The sequence below is a fragment of the Suncus etruscus genome, chromosome 1 (assembly GCF_024139225.1).
Source record: "Suncus etruscus isolate mSunEtr1 chromosome 1, mSunEtr1.pri.cur, whole genome shotgun sequence".
Classification (NCBI taxonomy): Eukaryota; Metazoa; Chordata; class Mammalia; order Eulipotyphla; family Soricidae; genus Suncus; species Suncus etruscus.
In genome coordinates this window covers 15,824,572-15,846,396 of record NC_064848.1, presented here as the reverse complement: position 1 = coordinate 15,846,396, position 21,825 = coordinate 15,824,572, and the positions used below count along the sequence as shown (strand labels likewise).

Below are 21,825 nucleotides of genomic sequence, written 5' to 3'. Positions count from 1 at the left end.
TTAATAAATAGTGTACAATGTTAGTGTGACACTTGGCTTAAAACAAAAAAACACAAAAAAACTTCAGGAGAACAAATCTTACTTTTCCTTTAGCTCTTCTGCTGTGCCTTTATCTGGAAACATTGAGGAAATGGCTTCAAAAATTTTATCCGAAGGAAATTTCCGAGGGGGGCGACTTTCTTTATCTAAACAAGCAAGCACATAGGTTAAAAATATTTTAAAATATTTTAAAATACTTTAAAAGGCAAGTGAACAACTTTTCAGTCTATTTTCTTCAAACCGCTATCTGTACAAGAGCAGCTAATATCTAAGGTGCTTTGTGCTTCTCTCACTTCTATTTCCTAAAAAGGATTTCCTACAAGCCACAACAGGCTTAGGGGTTCGAGTCTTGACTACGGGAATGAGCTAAATCTCATGATCAGCGTCATATTCTGGATTCGAGTGAAGGTGAAATGATTTTTGTAATACCCTAACTCTGGCTGTACAACATCAGATCCAGCCCTAATAAAACATACACACCATCTCGGCTCTCCTCCAGTTCCTTCTGTTTTTCTTCTCTTTCATCAGGATCATCTCCATCGTCATCCTCATCATCCTCATCATCATTGTACTGACCCAGAGCATTCACCAGCTCCACAAAAATCTCATCATTTATAAACCCACATTCTGAAATGTATCAAGTCAACATCATAAACACATAGAGAAAAGTAGACTGAAAAATACGTTTGTACCAAAACATGACCTGACTGGGGAGAAAGAGCCTGTAAGTACTACATCAGAATCGATGAGATAATGGGAGGTGCACACGCACATATATTCAAGCCTGACTGACTGGTGTCAACATCAATGAGAACAGAACCGATCGTCAACATCATTTTCTCTCTGATCACCAGGTTCAATAACCCAGTACTACCTGCACTGCATGTTGTTCCCTGAGCAATGTGAGGAGTAACCCCTGACCATCATTAAAGGATAGAGCCCAAAAAGAAAGTTTTAATTTAATAACACTAAATTTTTTCTGTGCAAGTTAAAAATTCTTGATATGGGATGCAGGCATGGCCAAGAAGACTGAGCACCTGCTTCTATGTGCAAACTTCCTGTTCAACCCCAACATACATGGTCTCTCCCCCTTCAGCACTGCCATTAGTCACTTTCATGCAGAGTCAGAATATAGCTCATCCTACCAGATGTTACCAAAACAAGTTACCAAAACAACCAATTTTTTAAATAAGCAACTGCATACAACTATGCAGCAATAACACAATTCTTCAATTCAAGTAGTCTGGGAAAACACTGCAAGTATTAGGTGTATGGAGGCCAGTTCAGAATAAAAAATATATATTTTTGCATACCTAATGTTTAAAAGTCAAAATTTTCATTTGCTTGGCTTCCTATTCTCTGGGAAAACACTGGAAGTATTAGGCTTATGAGCTGAAGCAGTTCAGCACAAAACTTCACACAATTTTTCATATCTCGTGTTTTTAGAAGTCAAATTTTTCAGCTACTTAGCTCCCTCTTCTAAAAAAAAGACAAACATACGACTCACCTCTATCCCCATGTACTTTTCCATCATAATTTTTTATTAATTCTTCAATAAAAGTTCCATCCTGGTCTAAAACTTCATCCCCCATATAAGGAATGTTATGTAAAACAGTTTCATCTTCTACCTGAAATTTCAGAAATATTTAAATAAAGGCAGAATTATCCAAGAATCACAGTATTTCTTATACTAAATGGGGGATTCCTGAATCTCACTAGACAATCAAGTTATCAAAATAATAATATTGTTAAATTGTAAAATCCTAAAAATATAGAGCAACAATAGTCTGGCTAAGTTTATGCCAAAAGGTTTCGTTTCAGCATTGTGCTCAAAATAGTTTGTGTTCTCCAAGAATATAAACTACTTCCAGAATGGATCAAAAGACCCATTCAAGTCGATGCTAGCTGAACCCGGATAAGCTCCGGGTTTAGAAAACTTAGGGCACAGACTTAGCAGAGATAAGCACTTAAGAGAGTATAAAGCAAAATATGAGAGAATAAAGGAGAACAGATAGAGGCCAGAGGGAGAGCTTTTAAAGGGGACTCATGCAGAAATCCTTGGTTTAGTACCCAGTACAACATAGTTCCCCAGACAGTGACGCCCCCTTGCAAAAAAAAAAAAAAATTAAAAGAGTAAGAAAGAGACACAGAAAGACATTCAATGGGAGGCACTTTTTTAAGTTAGGAAAGGAGTCAGCAACAGCACAGAGGGTAGGGGATTTGCCTTGCACACGGCCAACCCAACTTCGATCTCCAGCATTCCATTTGGTTCCCCAAGGTTGCCAGTTCAGAGCCCGGAATAACCCGCACCCAGCCTCAAAAAGTTATCAAAGCTGGAAAATTCTGAAGTACATGTTTATGTTTTAAGAAGACTAATTTAGGGCCCGGAGAGATAGCACAGTGGTGTTTGCCTTGCAAGCAGCCGATCCAGGACCAAAGGTGGTTGGTTCAAATCCCGGTGTCCCATATGGTCCCCCGTGCCTGCCAGGAGCTATTTCTGAGCAGACAGCCAGGAGTAACCCCTGAGCACCGCCGGGTGTGGCCCAAAAAACAAAAAACAAAAAACAAAAAACAAAAAAAAAAAAAAGAAGACTAATTTAGGGGCCAGAGAGATAGCATAGAGGTAGAATGTTTGCTTTGCATGCAGAAGGATGGTGGTTAGAATCCCAGTATCGCATATCCCCTGAGCCTGCCAGGAGTAACTCCTGAATGCTGCTGGGTGTGACCAAAAAAAAAAAAAAAACTAATTTAGATTGATAAGAAATCCAAGTTGTACAGGTCTATGAACAGGGTACTGAATTTTTTTTTTCTTTTGGAAAAAATTTATTTAAGCCAACAGAACCACTTAAGGACTGTTTTATATTAAGGGGGGGAAATCATGGAGCTAGAACAATAGCACAATAGGTAGGGCTTATATTGCACACAGCTAACTCAAATTAATCCAGAGCACCTCCCCAATGGTCTGGAGCTTCACCAGAAGAGAAAGGAAGGGAGGGAAGATGGGAAGAAGGAAGGAACTATGTTTTTTTTTTAATGTTGCCATCAATGAAGTAAAGATGCAATGACATACCATAAAATTCTGTTGTAGGGGAGACCAAGAATACATTATAGGCACTGAAGCAACTGCATTCAAAGTCTTTAGAGGGATGATTTGTGCCGGGAAATCAAACTCACTGGTCACCGAGCACTGGAAAAGAAAAAAACAGAATTGACTGGTAAGGATAAAATAACACTTTACATAGTATCAATTTATAACTTATAATTTGATTATAAAGAGGTTTTACCCATCACATCCTTTGAAAAGGATTTTTACTCCATCTAGATTAGAACATTCATAAAATACGAACAGGAGTGTCTCCTCGCTTTAAGATGAGAAAAGTTACAAATTATACAAATGTTCAAAAGCCTCCAACTCACATACTTACCAATATTAGTAAATCAAAACTGTGTTTCAGTTAGCTTCAGATCAACTGGTCCATACTTCCACTATACATTTCCTAACTCAAGACTTAGTTTTTCTTATATATGACCATGTGAGGTAATAGTATGCATACTACACCAAATATGCCGTTCAATTTTATTAATAAGGAATCTATGTTACCTTACCCTTTCTTATCTTTATATTCCCTTTAAAAAAAAAACCATTTGATGATCTCATCAGATGAGGCACAAATACTAAGGATGAAAGATCTGAATTTCCTTCATAACTAGATTCAAATCAATTCAACTAATCATAAAAAGGCAAACAAACCCTAAGTAATAACTAATATTAGCGACCATTTTCTCTAAGCTAGGCACCATTTAAAATAGGTCACGTGACTTGTCCTACACAATCCTTATTGAAACTCTGCAAAATGGTACTACTTAGTCTGCAATTCGCAAGTAGTAAACTAAGGTGATACCATATTCAGAGGGAGTGGAAGGCCTCAGGCCAGCCTGCTTTGACCCACATGTTGTCTAAAATGCCAGTGAATGTCTTCCCTGAAATGTTAGATTTCATCTAATTTACATCACCAACTTCAAGACGTATCACTCTGCACCACTAAGAAAATCCCGTTATGATGAAATGAAAAGCACTAACTATAAACTCTCACAACACAACAATTTTAAACTGTGTGCCAGTTGCAGATGACAGGACATTAGTATTCTGCATCTTCGATTCTACGCAATTCAGTCAAGTCTGTGCCCAAGCACCTGCTTCCCCAATCCCAGCTCCTAATCATCAGGCCTGAGAACCTTATCAAAACACCCTGGATACAGCCCTTACAGTCAAAAATGCAGACAAAGCAAAATTACAAGCGAGCAGGTAAAAGGAAAGCCCCAGATCATGTGCATGCAGAGTTCTTCAGGTTTCTGGTACTTCTTAGAAACAGCATTACTAGGCCTGGCGGAGCCAGGCTGAATCGTGGTTCTACGGGCCACACCAAGTCCTCTTCCAACCAACCCCGTAGCAGGCAATCTTGGGTCAATTCACTCAATGAGCACAGAATGATCCCTTCCCCGTGAAAGTGGTCCAGAGCAGTAGAATTTTGCAGGCAATTGATAAGTCATAACAGGAAGCCCATGGCTCAAATAACCACATTTCTCCAAAGTCTGAACCCACCAACCTTAGCCTATTTTGCTCTATGGTTCACAGGGCCATTCAGTAATCTGTCATCACAGCCATAAGCATATATTTTGTTACAGGCACTGTGCCATTTCTCAGACGTTGTCAACTGATTCCTGAACTCAGTCTCCAGAATCAGGACTCAATAAATGTGTAGCCTTTCTCTGGGACTCAACGAAACTAAACTTGCTGCTCCTGAAAGTGAGACTGCAACCCCAAGACACACCTCACTACATACACTCCAGGACCCTCTGGGGGCTCTGGGGAAATGCAACTGCAGATCTGCAATGCTGCTGCCATGTGGCCAATACCCAGGACTCCCTGCCCAGACAACAAGGAAAGGTCAGAATCAGAAAATCAAGTACCATCCTCCCACTACCCTTTGATTAGCAAAGGGTACTTTTTGCAAAACAAGTAAATTGGATTGGTGATTTTGTTTCATACTTGACGGGTAACTTGAGTCTCAGAGTGACTGGCATTAAAGCTCGGGGAAGACCTTCAACTCTGACCCCTTTATCATCTGGGTTTTTGAGCCACACCTCGCAGTGAACAGGGCTGGCTGTGTTCAGGAGTTAGTCCAGACAGTACTGGAAAGAACTAGGGGTAAATTGCATGTAAGGCAGGATACCTAACTCCATCTCTACCTAATTACCTTCAGCTTCCTCTCCTCCTTCCTGTAGTGCATTCACTATGCCATGCTAAAGCATAACCAGGAGCAAGCCTCAGGACAGTGAGGGGGTCCATCTCTGAGGATAAGGCCTACCTCTGTCTCACAGCATTTCAACAGTGTCTCAAAAGGGAGAGGGCACTCAACAAATGTTTCTGGGGTACAACATAGAATGTTCAGGACCTCACACCTCTCTGGAATTAACAGATAAAGCTTATAGCTAGGCACAAGCTTTAGCTTTAGCTCCTCATTGGCTTGAGAGAGACTCTAGAAGCCCACTGCAGTCCTCAACTACTGGACTATCCTGTAACTATCTGTCACATACCAAATAATTACAAACAAGTTTGAGGATTCTTACTTATTCACTTAACAGGAAAAAGACTCAAAAATCCCAGTTACTTACCAGTAACTCTTTTTTTCTTTGAGAATGTATCATCCTTGACAGTTAGTTCATGGCATCAGTTTCCTATCACTGCATGTTCTGAGAAGGGCTATGACCCTGAGGAGTCCCCCAGAGCCTTTGTATTACCTCAGCAGTCACATGTCCCAGACTCCGAGGATCACCAGGACACCCATGATCAACTTGTTCCCTCCTCTCCTTCTCCTTCCAACCCGAGGCTCACAGGTGAAAGCCAATTCACCATCCACAGGCAAGAAAGAAGCCAAGTGCGGGGCGTCAAGGATGCTACATTTTCAGAGAAAACAGCCTCCTGGTAAGCCCCCAGGTTCCTCTGAGGAGGGGAGACTTACATCAACCCGCTGGTACAAAGGCGACTGTGTGGCTGGCCCATGGGGAGCTGGAGAGGGAAGTGAAGCCAACAAGAAGAGTTGGAGGACACAACCAAACTGAGACTCTTGGCAGAAGGCTGGTTCCAAGGAAAAACTGTGTTATGGAAAACCGGAGAGGGAAGAGCAGGTGAGTGGCCTGAAGGGAAGGGAAAGACATTAACACACCTACTATGCGCCACGCACCGAAGATAACTGCTTTACACTCACCACTATCCTATGAGACTGGGCTGGCACCCCCTCCACAGTGGGATACCCCAAAGGACAGCAGCCAGAGCCTCCATCTCTGCAACAGCATCAGCTCTAGGAGGGCACAGTTAGAAACATGCTCGAGTCTTGCTACGTCCATTGGGTTTCATGCCAGAGAAACAATGGGCCACGGATACTTCCTAACAACCTTTGGCTTTGCCAGGTGAAAATAAGACTCCACCCACCTGTGAACTGCAGAAAGGGAGGAAAAAAGCAACCATCGCCACCCACTTTGCTCCATACACCAGCCATTTCCTTCCTGCAAAACTTGAGTCCTGGCCAGCTGACCCACTCAGCTCTCAGTGAGTATAAAGACAGACGTGATGAAAGGATAGACGGCAACTGTCGCTGTACTCCAGCTACTCAGGGCTGAGGAAAGACCAAGTGTGAATTAAGAGAAGCCAAAACCACAAAAGTGAGTTCAGGGCCAGACTGGAAGAAGGCTGATGTCCGGAAAAAGCCTTGGAAAAAGAAAAAGAAAAAAAAAAAAAAAAACCCAAGTCAAGCAGGGGAGCATCAGTGGAGAAAGCGGGAAGAAGGGAGCATGATGGAATCTTGACACATTTAATAAAGTAGGTGCCTGGCAGATGACAAGTGCCCACTGTCACTATTACAGATCCACCACACTGGGAAGAACTATAGCAAACTGCATCTGAATTCACATAAACCAAAGAGAAATATATTCTTTTCAGCCGCTCATACTTTTCTCAGGGTTTTGTTGGGTTGTTTTGTTTTTTTTTTGTTTTATTTTGTTTTGTTTTCAGAGTATCACCTCTAACATTTTAGCACAGAGCATATAAAAGTAGAATACAAGTTCAGGTAGCCTGGAGCTTTTAAAGCTCTGACCTGCAGAAGCTGAGTCTGAAGCTAAAGGATCATCCTCGATGTCTAACTGGTCAACCCTATTAAAACCAACACCCAGAGAACCCACTGCAGCCTGAATCTAACGGGGTGAAAGTGTCACCCTGTTCGAAGCAGCAATTCCAGGAGAAACTCCAACTTTGCTCAAACAGTGAGAAATAGATAAAGAACAAATCACACACCCTCCACTGGTAAAAATGAACAAACACTGAGAAAAGGTAAGTGGGGCCAAACAACAATACAGATCCCAATTCAAGAATAGTACTGCATATGAAAATATGTCCTGTATTTGAAAATAAATATAGAATTCAAAGCAATAATACAGTGGGGAGGATATCTGCCTTGCACACAGATGAGCCAGGTTTAATCCTCAGTAACTACTGAGTGCAGACCCAGGAGTAACCCTGAAGACCTCTGGGTATGCCCCAAAAAATTGGGGCCAAAAATAGACTATACAGGGGTAGGTGGCTCACCTTGTATGCCAATCCCAGTATCCCACCCCCACCAAGTGACTGGAGTACAAAGGCAGGAGTGAATCTTTAGTAAATCTTTAGTAAACCCTGAGCACTGCCTGATTTTTTTGAGCACCCCTCCAAAAGGAAGAGAGGTCAAAGAAATGTGAATCTGACATTTCATTAACCATTCAAAATTCCTAAATGACCAAAATTTAAACAAATAATACCAAAATAGAAGATAATCTGCAAGTATAAGATAAATGTATTTATAATTTAGAAAATTCATTTAATGGCTAAGGAGATGGGATACAGGTTAGCAGCTGAGCCCAGGCTTTTCTTGAGGTCCGACACTGTGCAAAGGGAAAACACAGAAAAGTTTAATTAAGAGTCGAGGAAAGTGAGAAACAGGACAGTGGGCAGAGAACTTGCTTTGCGCATGGCAGATCTGGGTTCGACTCCCAGCATCCCATATGGTCCTCCCGAGCACCTCCAGAAGTAATTACTAAGTACAAAGCCAAGAGTAATCCCTAAGCATCACCAGAAATGGTCCAAAAACGAACAGAAAGTCAAGAACTAGCAAATTCATAAAAGAACTATAGATAAATACTAACTCAGTATATTTTTAAAAGGCACACAATCAAATTAGTACTTTTTCATACCACACATTAAAAGATGAAAAAGATTGATATTCTGGGAAGAAATTAGATAAAGCCATTTCCAGAAATAGTTGGAAGTATAAATATAAAATTCTCCACACAGAAATTGGATGATGCTTATTCAAATCTTAAATAGGCATATCCTAAAACTTAATCCCTAATCTAAACTCTAATCCTAAACCCCTAAGCCTTAAAACTGCTCTTAACCCTAACTTTTGCCTCTAAACCTAACTTCAAGTTTTTTGTTTTTGTTTTTTTGTTTTTGGTTTTGGTTTTTGGGCCACACCCGGTAACACTCAGGGGTTACTCCTGGCTATGCGCTCAGAAGTTGCTCCTGGCTTGGGGGACCATATGAACCGCGGTCCATCCTAGGCTAGCGCTGGATAACTTCAAGTCCTAATGCTGCAAACCCTAAGCATAAAGTTACCCTAAAACACCCTGAATTCAAATATTGGCCCTCACTCTATCCCAAAATTTAACCCCAGCCAAAGATAAACAAGCAAATATGCTAATCATTTTGACCTACTAGTTCTACTTCTAGGTACTTTTCCAGTCAAATAACTCCCAAAATGCTAAGATATGCACAAAGGTGGTTCACCTTCATGTTCTTAGCACAGGTCGTTGTAGCCAACAAGTCCTCTCCCCCTCACAATAAATAAGAACCCTAAACATCCATGAATTAAGAGGGGGCTAGAAAGCCCTGGAATATTCAAGAGAAACAAAACTGTGACCTGGGATGGCCATGTAACAGCAGACACTGCCTGCTTTAGCCGCTTCTTACAAGAAACATATTACAGTTAGTTATCACAAGCAGAAAAGAAATCAAAATCTAAGTCACATTTTGAAAGACAGCTTGCCATCTGCTTTATGTCTGTTATTTTTAAGTTTTAGTTTGCAAAGAACCTTTATTTATTCATTCATATTTTATAATACCAGGGACCAAACCTAGGGGCTCAAACATACATTCCAGGCAAATTCTCTATTCCTGAACTCATTCCTGGCTCCTTCAATAGCCTTTAAATTGGAGAGAAAGAAAGATAACATCAAAGACTCATCAAGCCAGCAGATAAAGTGGCCTCCGCTGTGAAGACAACTCATGAAATCTGCCCAATGTTCCAAGCTGGTACTAAGTACTAGTTATTTATAAGACCTCGGGAGAAAAGGATAAACAGAATCCTAAGCAAAAAGTCAATCACATTATCAAGTTAAACCATATCAAGTTCTAGACCTAATGAAGTAGTCTTACTTTTTTTTTTTTTGGTTTTTGGTTTTTGGGCCACACCCAGCGGCGCTCAGGGGTTACTCCTGGCTGTCTGCTCAGAAATAGCTCCTGGCAGGCACGGGGGACCATATGGGACACCGGGATTCGAACCAACCACCTTAAGTCCTGGATCAGCTGCTTGCAAGGCAAACACCGCTGTGCTATCTCTCCGGGCCCATTCTTACTTTTTCAATATTGCACTCAAAGGCCACAGCAGGCACGGCACTTGCCTTGCATGTGGTCTATCTGGGCTCAATCTCTGGCAACACATATGGTCTCCCTATCACTACCACAAGTGATTCCAAGGTGCAGAGCCAGAAGTGACCCCTGAGCATTACAGGGTGTGCACCCCCCCCCCAAAAAAAAAAAACCTGCGTATTTCTGGAAGTCCTAAAGATAGTTTATCCTTTACAAATGAGGACACATTCCATTTTTTACATGTTAGACATTCTGAAGAATGCCCCACACTAAAGTAAGAGTTAAAAAATTCTCACTCTGGGGCCGGAGTAATAGCACAGTGCTAAGGCATTTGCTTTGTACTCACACAACACGGGATGGACCCGGTTCGGATCCCGGCATCCCATATGGTCCCCTGAGCGCCGCTGTGTGTGACCCAAAAACCAAAAAAAAAAAAAAAAAAAAAAACCTCACTTCTACACCAGTAAAGGTGCCAGAGAACTCTTACAAATATGTTCTGGAAATGTGGCTCAGTGGAAGGTCCATTTCTCATATGTGTGAGGCCCTGGGTTCCACCCCCAGCAAGATGAAACAAGAAGTCCTTCAACTCTCCTGGGAACCTAGAAATGGACAGGCAGGGTCTTTAATGACTGCATCATGCACCACTGATATCACATGCCCAGGAAAGGTTGTTTTCCACTCCATCACTACATGTGACAGGCATCCCAAGAGGAAAACAAAAAACCATAAAGAGAAAGTTGCCTTGTGACTTTCACAACAAAAAATGGGTAAACATACAAAAAGAAAAGCACTGAACAAAAATTTCATGAGTAACTTCTAGAACACTTTCTTCCTTAAATAGAAAAATAGGCACACTGAAGTACCTGAGTCCAGGGAAAGTTTACAGACGTGTGTTAGCTGACAAAGTAAGAGAAGGCCGCTAGGAATTTTCTGATAAACCACACATTATGGCAGCAGTCATTCTTTGGCCTATATGTAACACTAAATAGCATTCTTATGCTGAACGACCCTTCAGAAGATAAAACTGAGAAGCACAAGAAACTAGTGTGAAATATAAATTCTTGAAGATGAAATAATATAAAGGAAAAAAACAAACATTCTGAAATTTGTTCAAGATATCAGAAGTTCCCAAGCCCAAGAAAACGGGGCAGGGGGAGGGATGGAAGAAAGAAGAGAAGAGGAGGGGGGAGAGAGGAGAGGGAGGGGAAAAGAGGGGAGAGGGAGAGGAAATGGGGGGGGGAGGGAGAGGAAGAGAATAGCTAAAAACAGCATAGGGCAAAGTAGTCCCTTCAGGGATGTGCAGGCAGAAACCTGTCTGACTTTCTGAAGTCAAGAAGAAAGCAATGGGTGGAAAACTGGAACTAACTCCTCCAAGGATCCATTAACACAAATGTTGACAACACTAAGGAGGCCAAGAGCCACAGACTTCAGGTGGTGGATGGAGCATTGCTTGCCAAGCCCAACGGCTGGGAACAGCTTTGCAAAACAGCCTCTTACTCATCCTGCTGCTCCTGACCTACTTCAGGCACCAACTGCCAAAACATATAAGAGACAAGAAAAGCAACTAAGAATCTTGTCTTGGCTGAAATATGCAGATTCTACCAAGAGATATCAAAAGTCCTTTCCCAAACTGTCAGTTTGTTACGATTACACCAAAATGTTTATCACAAACTGCATGAACCACCAGCTTCCAGGTCAGTAAGGTTCTTTTTGTTTTGGAGGGGGGGGTGTCAAGAGGAATCATTTGAAAGTAGAATCTGCTATTGAAAGTCCCTCAAAACTTGCAGGCTTGACCAGAATGGAATTATTCAAAAATGACTTCCATGGGTTAGAGAGAAATACAGCAGGGAAGGCATTTGCCTTGAATGTGGCTAACCCAGTAGCCAATATGGTTTCCCCCAAGCCCACCAGGAGTAATCCTTGAGTGGATCCATGAGTAAACCCTGAGCACCACTGGGTAAGGCCCTAAAATCAAAAATAAATGAAAAAGTTCAGAGTTTGCTCCCCTCCTTTTCATCTCCTATCTGGTAAAAATGGTTTGTTCTTAAACCTGTAGGGTTAAACACTAGTTAAGTTTCAGAAGTTCAAAAACAACCGTGTTCTATTAAAATATTTATTTGCTCTCACATAAATTTACCCTTACTTTTATTGAATTTCTCTCCATTTGACAAAAATAAAATTCGGCTACTAAAGAACATTTAAATAAACTGCACCCTTATATTTAAGATCTAAATTGTAATTTGAGCAATTCAAAGTTGATGTATAATAATAAACTTTATTCATGCATCCAAAGAAAATGTGCTCCTAAAGGCCTACATCAGATCACTGTGAGAGCAAGCAAACCAACAACTCTGGTAAAGCTAAATTTTCTTGCTTGGGAGGTGAGAAAAGGCATCATACAACATGAAATTCAATACAATGATGAGTGCCAAGTACCTATCTTCACCCAAAAAATTATTGATGCAAATGTGAGGCTGAGTCTTGGTAACACTTTGACTCATAATTGGTAATATATATATACACACACACACACGCACACACACACATATATATATATATTCTATGAGTTTCCACTTTCGTCTCAAAAATACTAATATTTGGGGCTGGAGAGATAGCATGGAGGTAAGGCGTTTGCCTTTCATGCAAGAGGTCATCGGTTCGAATCCCAGCGCCCCATATGGTCCCCCGTGCCTGCCAGGAGCAATTTCTGAGCATGGAGCCAGGAGTAATCCCTGAGCACTGCCGGGTGTGACCCAAAAACCACAAAAAAAAAAAAAAAAAAAAAAAAAATACTAATATTTATTCCTCCAAAGAGAAAAATGTTTCTATTTTCCTTCATCTCGAAATTTCCAAAAGGTCACTAGACAAGTCTTCCTAAAGAATTGCCATTTTTGAGAACACTGTGATTAAAATAAATATTCTACTCTTAATTATTAAACCATTGTTTTAATGGTTCCAAATCAAGTGGAAGGAATCTGCATATAATATACATATAACTCTAGTCAAGGCAATTGAAAGTTGACAAAATGCAGAAATGAGTAAGAATTATCCCAAGTCTTGTTGAAACCATCCCAATCACCGTAAATTTAAAAAATTAGGATTATGTCCATAGTTGAAGTTCTCTGCACTACTATACATACTGACAAGACTCCAAACAGTAAGGAAATACTGCTTGATTGTATACCAAATGGACAAATGGCTACTCATTGAATATTTTAAAACAAGTTCACTGTTCAAATGCTGCCATGTTTCAGCTCAGAGATAACCATCTCATATACAGTATAAGAAAGACATCACCTCTTTTGTTTTGATTTTGGGCCACAACTGGTAGTCCATGGTTGACTGAGTAGAGTCAGAGATAGAACCTGGGGCTCCAGCATGCCCTGACCCATGCCCTGTTTTACTTGGACTCTTTAAATGGCATTCCGGGAGGCTGGAGACACAGCACAATGGTCAGGGCATTTGCCTTGCATGTGAAAGACCAGGGTTTGATACCCAGCATCCGATATGGTCTCCCAAGTACAGACCAGGAGTGAACCCTGAGTACTGAGTCAGGAGTAAGGCCTGAATCACTGAGTATGGCCCCAAAATCATACAAAACAAAAATCAAATGACATTTCATATCCTATGCCAGGTCTTTCTATATAAAATGGGTATGAGGGACAAAGTGTTGATACAGCAGGTAGGGTGTTTTTGCCTCGCACGTGGCTGACCCAGTTGAATCACTAGCATCAAATGTGGTCCCCCGAGCCAGAAATGATTTCTGAGAGCAGAGCCAGGATAACACCTGAGCACCACCAGGTATAGCCCAAAAACCAAATAAACAAGTAAAATGGATATGAAACAATATTTTGTCCAGAATTCTACTGTTTCTATACAGTTTAAATGTGTTTTTCTCTTTCAGGCAAAATGGGTTAAGTAGGGGAGCAGGCTTACTCACCCCCAATGGCACATGAGCCAGGAGTCAAGTCCAAAACAGTTCATGAGCTCCAGCCCACTTCTACAGTTTTCTTTTCCTTTCAAGCCATGTGTCAATTTAGACTCTAAAAAATTCAATGCCTTGATTCAAGACTTACCTAACTAACTCAGACAAGGCCACAAAAGGAATCTCAAAAGCAATCTCAATACTCTTGTAGTGGGGCCGGGAAGGTGGCGCTAGAGGTAAGGTGTCTGCCTTGCTAAGTGTAGGACGGACCGTGGTTCGATCCCCCGGTGTCCCATATGGTCCCCCCAAGCCAGGAGCGATTTCTGAGCACATAGCCAGGAGTAACCCCTGAGCGTCAAACAGGTGTGGCCCAAAAATCAAAAAAAAAAAAAAAACTCTTGTAGTGAGCCTTAAGAGTTTAAAAATAGAAGCTTCTTAATTCATGGATATGATAGGAAATAAAACACATGTTTCTTTTAACATGGTAAATTCAAATTAGAGGGTAAAAACAATGACTGAGTCAGAAAGCTCTGTTCTATTAGTGATCTGATGAGGAGAGTATTTCAAATTTAGCACTGTTTTTTCTTTCACTCAATGGTCTTTATAGAGTATGAAAGCATATTCTCCATACTAGAACTCTACCATGGGAACCAATAGAGGTGCTACAGAGTCATTAAGTTACAGTGAGAAGATGAACATTCTCTCACTAACCAACCAGCACTCCACCAACAAACCCCAGAAGGAGCTGCCAAGACCAATGTGTGAGTGAACCAACCTCCCTGGTCCCGCGCAATGAGCTCACGGATGTCAGGATGTGCACAGGCTGGATCCTCCGCTGCTTCCACTCCTGGTTAAGGGTCTCAGTTCTTTCCACAATTTTCTGGCGGTTGGAGCTAAACATACTCTTTTCAAAAAGAGAAAAAAAATGGTCATTGTTGGAAATATTGTCAGACCTTAAAAGTTGAGGGCAATCTAGTGAGTTCTCAAAAACATAGGCATTCCATTCCCTTGACTGCATCAGAAGCTACATTGCCTAGGCTACTCTGTCACTCCCCAACTGAATTTGGGGGGTGGGGGTAGAAGAGGAAGAGGAGGAAAAGGAGGAGGAAGAGAATACTAGACTTGCATGTTGGGGCCCTGGGCTCCAGCATTACAGAAATACTAGTGATTATTTCCAGATGAAACAGGTAAGTTTGTACTTAAAAAAAAAAAATCAGGGGCCGGGCGGTAGCGCTAAAGGTAAGGTGCCTGCCTCGCCTGCGCTAGCCTTGGACGGACCGCGGTTCGATCCCCCGGTGTCCCATATGGTCCCCCAAGCCAGGAGCAACTTCTGAGCACATAGCCAGGAGTAACCCCTGAGCGTTACCGGGTGTGGCCCAAAAAAAAAAAAAATCAGGGACCAGAGAGATAGCATGGAGGTAGGAAGTTTGCCTTGCTTGCAGGACAGTGGTTTGAATCCCGGCATCCCATATGGTCCCCAGAACCTGCCAGGAGCCATTTCTGAGCATAGAGCCAGGAGGAATCCCTGAGCGCTGCTGGGTGTGACCCAAAAAAAAAAAAAGAAAGAAAGAAAATCACAACAGGGGGCCAGAGCAATAGAACAGTGGGCAAGGCGCTTGCTGCCAACCAGGGTTCAATCTCTGGCATTCCATATGGTCCCCTAACACCAACATGAACAATTCCTGAGTAGAGTCAGGAGTAACCTGAGCACAGCCAAATATGGTCCCAAACTCACCTCTCCCCAAACAAAAACTTTTAAAAAGCACAATGGAGGGCCAAAGAGATAGCACAGTGGTGTTTGCCTTGCAAGCAGCTGATCCAGGACCTAAGGTGGTTGGTTCGAATCCCAGTGTCCCATATGGTCATCCCCCCCCCCCTGCCTGCCAGGAGCTATTTCTGAGCAGACAGCCAGGAGTAACCCCTGAGCACCACCGGGTGTGGCCCAAAAAAAAAAAACAAAACAAAAGAAAAAGCACAATGGAGAGCTGAGAGGAAACAGAGTGATAGTTATAGTAGGTAGGGCGGCGTTTGCCTTGCACAAGGCCCACCAGGTTTGATCCCGGGCATCCCATACGGCCAAGCACCACCAAGAGTGATCCCCAGGTACAGAGTCAGGAATAACCTCTAAGCATCAGTAGGTGCTTCACCCAAAAAATGATGCTTTTATAGGGATAGACATGGAGAGTAATATGCTGAGTGAAATGAGTCAGAGAGGGGTCAGATATAGAATGACTGCATTCATATGCAGGATATTTTTTAAAAAATGGTATGAGAATATCCAAAGACAATAGAAACAAGGACCAGGAATACAGCTAATAGGAAGCAAGGTCCTTGGTGTCTGGGTACAATCCTTATGTGAATATAAGGAGGATTGAACAGAGTCTTCTCCCACTGTTACCTCTTCCTCAAGGCCCCAAGCTGTTGAGCCTGTTCAACCCCAGGACTCCAAACCAGGCTGGCTTAGCTGGGGAACCGACCCTGACTGGCATGGGCAGTGACAGAGGACACGTGTACCTTGACTTCATCAGCCCGCCTGAACCTCTTGAGCTGCCGAAGTCGCATATACTCAGATTTGACTCGCTTCCGCCAACAAACTGGTCCCTTCTCAGATTTCTTGCCAGTCTGGCCCATGATTACTCTAAAAACAATGGTTTCATATTAAAATCACTGTCTAACCAGCCTTAATCTGAACAGTAAAACAACATTCAAGGAAAGAAAGAACATGGACATCTGCAGAAGGTGCTGGAGGTAAGATAGTCCAGAGGGTGGGGTCGGAGAGATAACACAGTTGGTAGGAGTTCAGCAAGCCACCAACCCAGGACTGATGGTGGTTCAAAACCCTGGTTTGAACCCCAGCATCTCATATGGTCCCTGTGCCGGCCAGAAATTATTTCTGAGCAGAGCTAGGAGTAACCCCTGAGCATCGCCAGGTGTGGCCCAAAAACAAAACGAAAAAAAGACAGTCCAGGAGTCGGAAAGATAGCATGGAGGTAAGGCATTTGCCTTGCATGCAGAAGGACAGTGGTTAGAATACCAGCATCCCATATGGTCCCCTGTGCCTGCAAGGAGCGATTTCTGAGTACAGAGCCAGGAGAAACCCCTGAGCACTGCCGGGTGTGACCCAAAAAAAACAAAAAAATAAAAGATAGTCCAGAGGGGCCACTGATAATACACAGCTAACCAGATGCTCCATTGTACCCTGCATGAAACCCCAACACTACCAGAAGTGCACCCAGAAACAGATAAAAGAGTGAGCCCTGTGGCACAGAAACAAAGTTTCCTGCCATACACAAGTGCTTATCAAATTTACAAAGATTCTCCACTACTGCAGAGTAGCCTTTTTAAGGAAGTGTACAGGAATTACATGTATTTTGATAAGCTGGTTTTCAGTCTGTGAGATCCATACTATAGGAGGGGGGAAATTCCAGTCATAAAACAAGTAGCATTATTGAAAATAAATCAGAAAAATTACAATTTACCCACAATAGTCTAAGTAGGAAGATTTATCATTACTCTTTTTTTTTTTTTTTTTTTTGGTTTTTGGGCCACACCCGTTTGACGCTCAGGGGTTACTCCTGGCTATGCGCTCAAAAATCGCCCCTGGCTTGGGGGGACCATATGGGACGCCGGGGGATCGAACCGCTACTAGCGCTTGCAAGGCAGACACCTTACCTCTAGCGCCACCTTCCCGGCCCCTATCATTACTCTTTAAAAAAGAAGGCACAGGGCTGGGAAGGTGGCACTAGAGGTAAGGTGTCTGCCTTGCAAGCGCTAGCGTAGGACAGACCGAGGCATCCCATATGGTCCCCCCAAGCCAGGGGTGATTTCTGAGCGTATAGCCAGGAGTAACCCCTGAGCGTCAAACGGGTGTGGCCCAAAAACCAAAAACCAAAACAAAACAAAAAAAAGGCACAAATTCTTCCATACTTTAAAACAGGCTTCTAACCTTACAGGAGTAACCCCTAAGCACTGCCCAGTGTGACCCAAAAACAAAAAACAAAACAAAACAAAGACAGAATGTGAAGATACTGGGCTGACCAGGAGGGAGCACACGCCTGTATGAATAGACCCTCAGGGGAAGTAGGGTCCATCAAAAGAACAACGGGAATGATTGACAGTTATGAGGAGCTGAAGCAGATGACAGTAGCAGACACCTAAATAAACCAACAGCAACAAACCTGGTCCACTAGCCAGTACATGCTGTAAGTGGCTATACCATTCCCAGGAAGCCCCCAGGGGTTGAGGGATATATTAGGATCTTAGGGGTGGCTGCCTCCACTAAGCAGTACCAAGTATAAAACTGGAGCTTCTGGGGCTAGAGAGATAGCATATGTGTAGGCATTTGTCTGTATACAGTGAAACCAAAACAACAACCATGCTTTTGCTCAAAAAAAAAAAAAATCAAACCAGATTAAGTCATGAAACAAACAATGCATTTAAAACTAACAAAATTATAGCAATGCCTGCTGGGTGCTACAAGATGGGGTGTGGGAAACATTTCAGCATTGATTGGTAAAAATCTGGGGCCAGAGAGATAGCACAGCATTTGTCCTGCACACAATCAAACCAGAACTGACAGGCTCAATTCCCAACATCCCACATGGTCCCCAGCCTGCCAAGATTTCAGAGTGCAGAGCCAGGAGTAACCCCTGAGCACTGCTGGGTCTGGCCCAAAGAAACAAACAAAAAGAACAGGAGCCATAGTACAATGGGGAGGGTACTTGTCATGTATATGGAAAAATGTGACCCTACACCACATAGGATCCCCTGAACACCACCAGAAGTGATCCCTCTTAGCAGAGCTAGAGGGAGCACCACTGGGTGTGCTCCTTAGACCCCACCCAAAAAGAACAGGATTGTCAAAAACAAAAACCAACTGAAGAATGATCAATGGCCAAAGCTGAAAATTTCAGAAGCAAATCAAAAACTGCATGACTGGGGACCGAAGCAGTGGCGCTAGAGGTAAGGCACCTGCCTTGCAAGCGCTAGCCTGGGACGAACTGTGGTTCAATCCCCTGGCATCCCATATGGTACCCCAAGCCAGGAGAGGATTTCTGAATGCAGAGCCAGGAGTAACCCAAGAGCGTCAATGGGTGTGGCCAAAGAAATACAAAAAAAAAAAAACAAAAACTGCATGATACTATTATAACCAAATTAATGTGTGCAATAAATGTACCTGCAATACTAATAAATAAATACAGGGGCCGGGAAGGTGGCGCTAGAGGTGTCTGCCTTACAAGCGCTAGCCAAGGAAGGGACCGCGGTTCGATCCCCGGCGTCCCATATGGTCCCCCCAAGCCAGGGGGGATTTCTGAGCACATACAAGAAATAAATACAGAGGATGGAGGCCTGAAGCAATAGTACAGATTCAAGGCAACTGCCTTGTGGTCAACCCAGAACCCTAATATGATCCCAAGCACTAGAAGGATACCTAAGTACAAATCTGGGGTAACCCCTGAGCATCATGAGATGTGGCCAGAAAAAGAAATGGTCAAGAGACCACCATTACTTAAAAGGAATCCAAATAAACATGTCTGCTTCTTTACTGGGAAGAGGAGCGCTCATACCTTCCCCTGAGAGAAACAACGATGTCAAGTGGAAATAAGCCGCTTCATCGTGATTGGGTTTGAGTTATTAGTGGTAAGTCAAGCCGCATGTATGCACCCCTATGCTGTGTGATAGGGCAGGCACCTCATCTTTATGGGATTCATCCTTAACCCTCTCAACCTCAGCCTCATCAGCCAAACCTAAGAAAATCACCAGAGCAGTCCAACCTGAAAGACACTTCTACCCAAAAAACAAAAACAAAAACCACAACTCCTCAAATCCATCACAGGAAACAGAAGAACAAGGGACTCAAGAACAAGGGACTCAGTCACTGGGACCAAACTACGTGTGCAGGCAATGTGGTATCTTGGTGTGGATCCTGGAACAAGTTCTGTGCACCAAAGGGAAAAACGTCTAACACAAATAAGATGTGAATCAGCGGCAGAAGCCAGTTTCTTAGTTTTGACAAATGTGCCATGTTTAAAGAAACCTTAACATATTCCAAGATGAAGTTTCTTAATACTAAAAACAATTTAAAATGGGGGCCGGGCGGTGACGCTAGAGATAAGGTGCCTGCCTTGCCTGCGCTAGCCTTGGATGGACCGCGGTTCAATCCCCAGTGTCCCATATGGTCCCCCAAGCCAGGAGCGACTTCTGAGCGCATAGCCAGGAGTAACCCGAGATTCACCGGGTGTGGCCCAAAAACCAAAAACCAAAAACCAAAAAAAAAAAAAAAAAAACCAATTTAAAATGATGAAATAAAGACTTCAATACCAACCCCAGATCCATAAATTACATTGTAGAAAGAACTCCACATGAAACTGAACAAACATTCATGTTCCTCAACCTGTTTACACCTGAGGAACAGAGTTATGAACACCTACACAACAGGGGCAGTGGTTTTCAACCTTCTACACCTGCAGATCCATGAAGAACACTGATACTGCATCTTCTCAATGACATGGTCAAAATACTAGAAGGAATAAAAGACAAAGAACAAGTCCGAGAAGGACTGGAGAGATAGCACAGCAGGTAGAGCACTTCCTTGAACACAGCCAACCGGGTTTGTTCCCCAGCATCCCAATGCTCCCCTGAGCCAGGCAGGAGTGCAGAACCAGAAGTAAGCCCTGAGCCCTGGCACCAAAAAAAAAAAGAGGTAAAAGACATGCTGCCAAATAGGAAAAAAAAAAGGTTATCTGCCTAAACTGAGCTAAGGGCTATTACGCAAAAAATATTTTATGTACAGTAACAATATAAAAATATTATAGGTATAACTACAGAGTACTTAGTAACTCCATCCAAAAAATTGGAATGGAAAAAAATAATGGAATGGGCCGGAATGATCGCACAGCAGGTTTTTTTGCTTTGCATGCAGCTGACCCAGTTTGATTTCCAGCATCCCATTTGGTCCCCTCCCCAAGCACTCCCCTGAATGCAGAGCCAGGAATAAGTCCCTGAGTATTGCCAGATGTGCCCCCCCCCCCCAAAAAATGTGGAGAGAAGGCCAGACCAATAGTACAGAGGGTAGTATGTTTGCTTTGCACACAATAAGGTACCTGGAGCCTACCAGGAGTGAATCCTGAATGCAGAGTAAGTGGTGCTAACACAAGGTGTACCCTCCACCCCCACAAGAAAAAAAAGAATGGGGAGAGGGTCAGAGCCATAGTACAGAGGGTAGGATGTTTGCATTGCATGTGGCCAACCTGGGTTCAATCACTGGCATTCCCTGTGGTCTCCTAAGTAATTTCAGGAGTAATTCCTAATCAAAAACCCCCTCCAAAAAATGTGGAGAACTCAACAGACACTTCCTCATACAAGACATACAACAGTGGAGGTAGCTAGCATGTACATAGAAAAAAAATGTCCATCATTTAGGAAAGAAATACAAATCAAACAAAATATCAGTGAATACCTCACACCAGGGAAAATGGTATACATCAGTACAGTGGGAGATAATGGAATCCCAGGCACCCAAATTCAATCCTGACACCCACATGGTCACGAGCAAGGTCAGAAATAATTCCTGAGTGCAGAGCCAGGGAAGGGGAGGAGGAGAAAAAGAGGGGAAAAGGAGAGAATTGATAGGAGAGGGAAGGAAAGATGGAACCCACCCTCATCTAGTGCTGATGAAATTATAGCAAGGTCAACCCCTCTGGACACTGGTGATAGGAAATGTGCACTGGTGAAGGAATGTGTGTTGGAACACTGTATGACTGAAACTCAACCATCAAAAAACGGGGGGAAGGTTGGGTCACAGCTGGCAGTGCTCAGGAGTTATTCCTGACTCTGCACTCAAGAATTACTTAACGTGGGGCCGGAGAGATAACATGGAGGTAGGTGTTTGCCTTAGATGCAGAAGGATGGTGGTTTGAATCCCGGCATCCCATATGGTCCCCTGAGCCCGTCAGGAGCAATTTCTAGTGTAGAGTCAGGAGTAACCCCTGAGCGCTACTGGGTGTGATCCAAAAACCAAAAAAAAATTGATTTAACGATAAGGTGTGATAAGGTGTTTGCCTCTCATGCATCTGACCTAAGAAGGACCTCAGTTCGATACCCCAGTATCCCATATGGTACC

The 21,825-nt window shown here is 42.9% G+C and overlaps 1 protein-coding gene across 1 annotated transcript in view; it reads right to left on the bottom strand.

The window, feature by feature from the left end:
* EZH2 (enhancer of zeste 2 polycomb repressive complex 2 subunit) overlaps nt 1-16,336 on the bottom strand; it is a 29,837-nt gene extending 13,501 nt beyond the window's left edge. Inside the window, exons 1-6 of the mRNA XM_049769431.1 lie at nt 16,218-16,336; nt 14,479-14,607; nt 3,110-3,226; nt 1,547-1,667; nt 520-666; nt 83-185 (exon numbers count right to left, since the gene is read on the bottom strand). Coding sequence (XP_049625388.1) covers nt 83-185; nt 520-666; nt 1,547-1,667; nt 3,110-3,226; nt 14,479-14,607; nt 16,218-16,334 — 734 coding nt within the window. The 5' untranslated portion in view covers nt 16,335-16,336. The remainder of the gene's footprint in view (nt 1-82; nt 186-519; nt 667-1,546; nt 1,668-3,109; nt 3,227-14,478; nt 14,608-16,217) is intronic.
* Nucleotides 16,337-21,825: the final 5,489 nt, after the last annotated feature.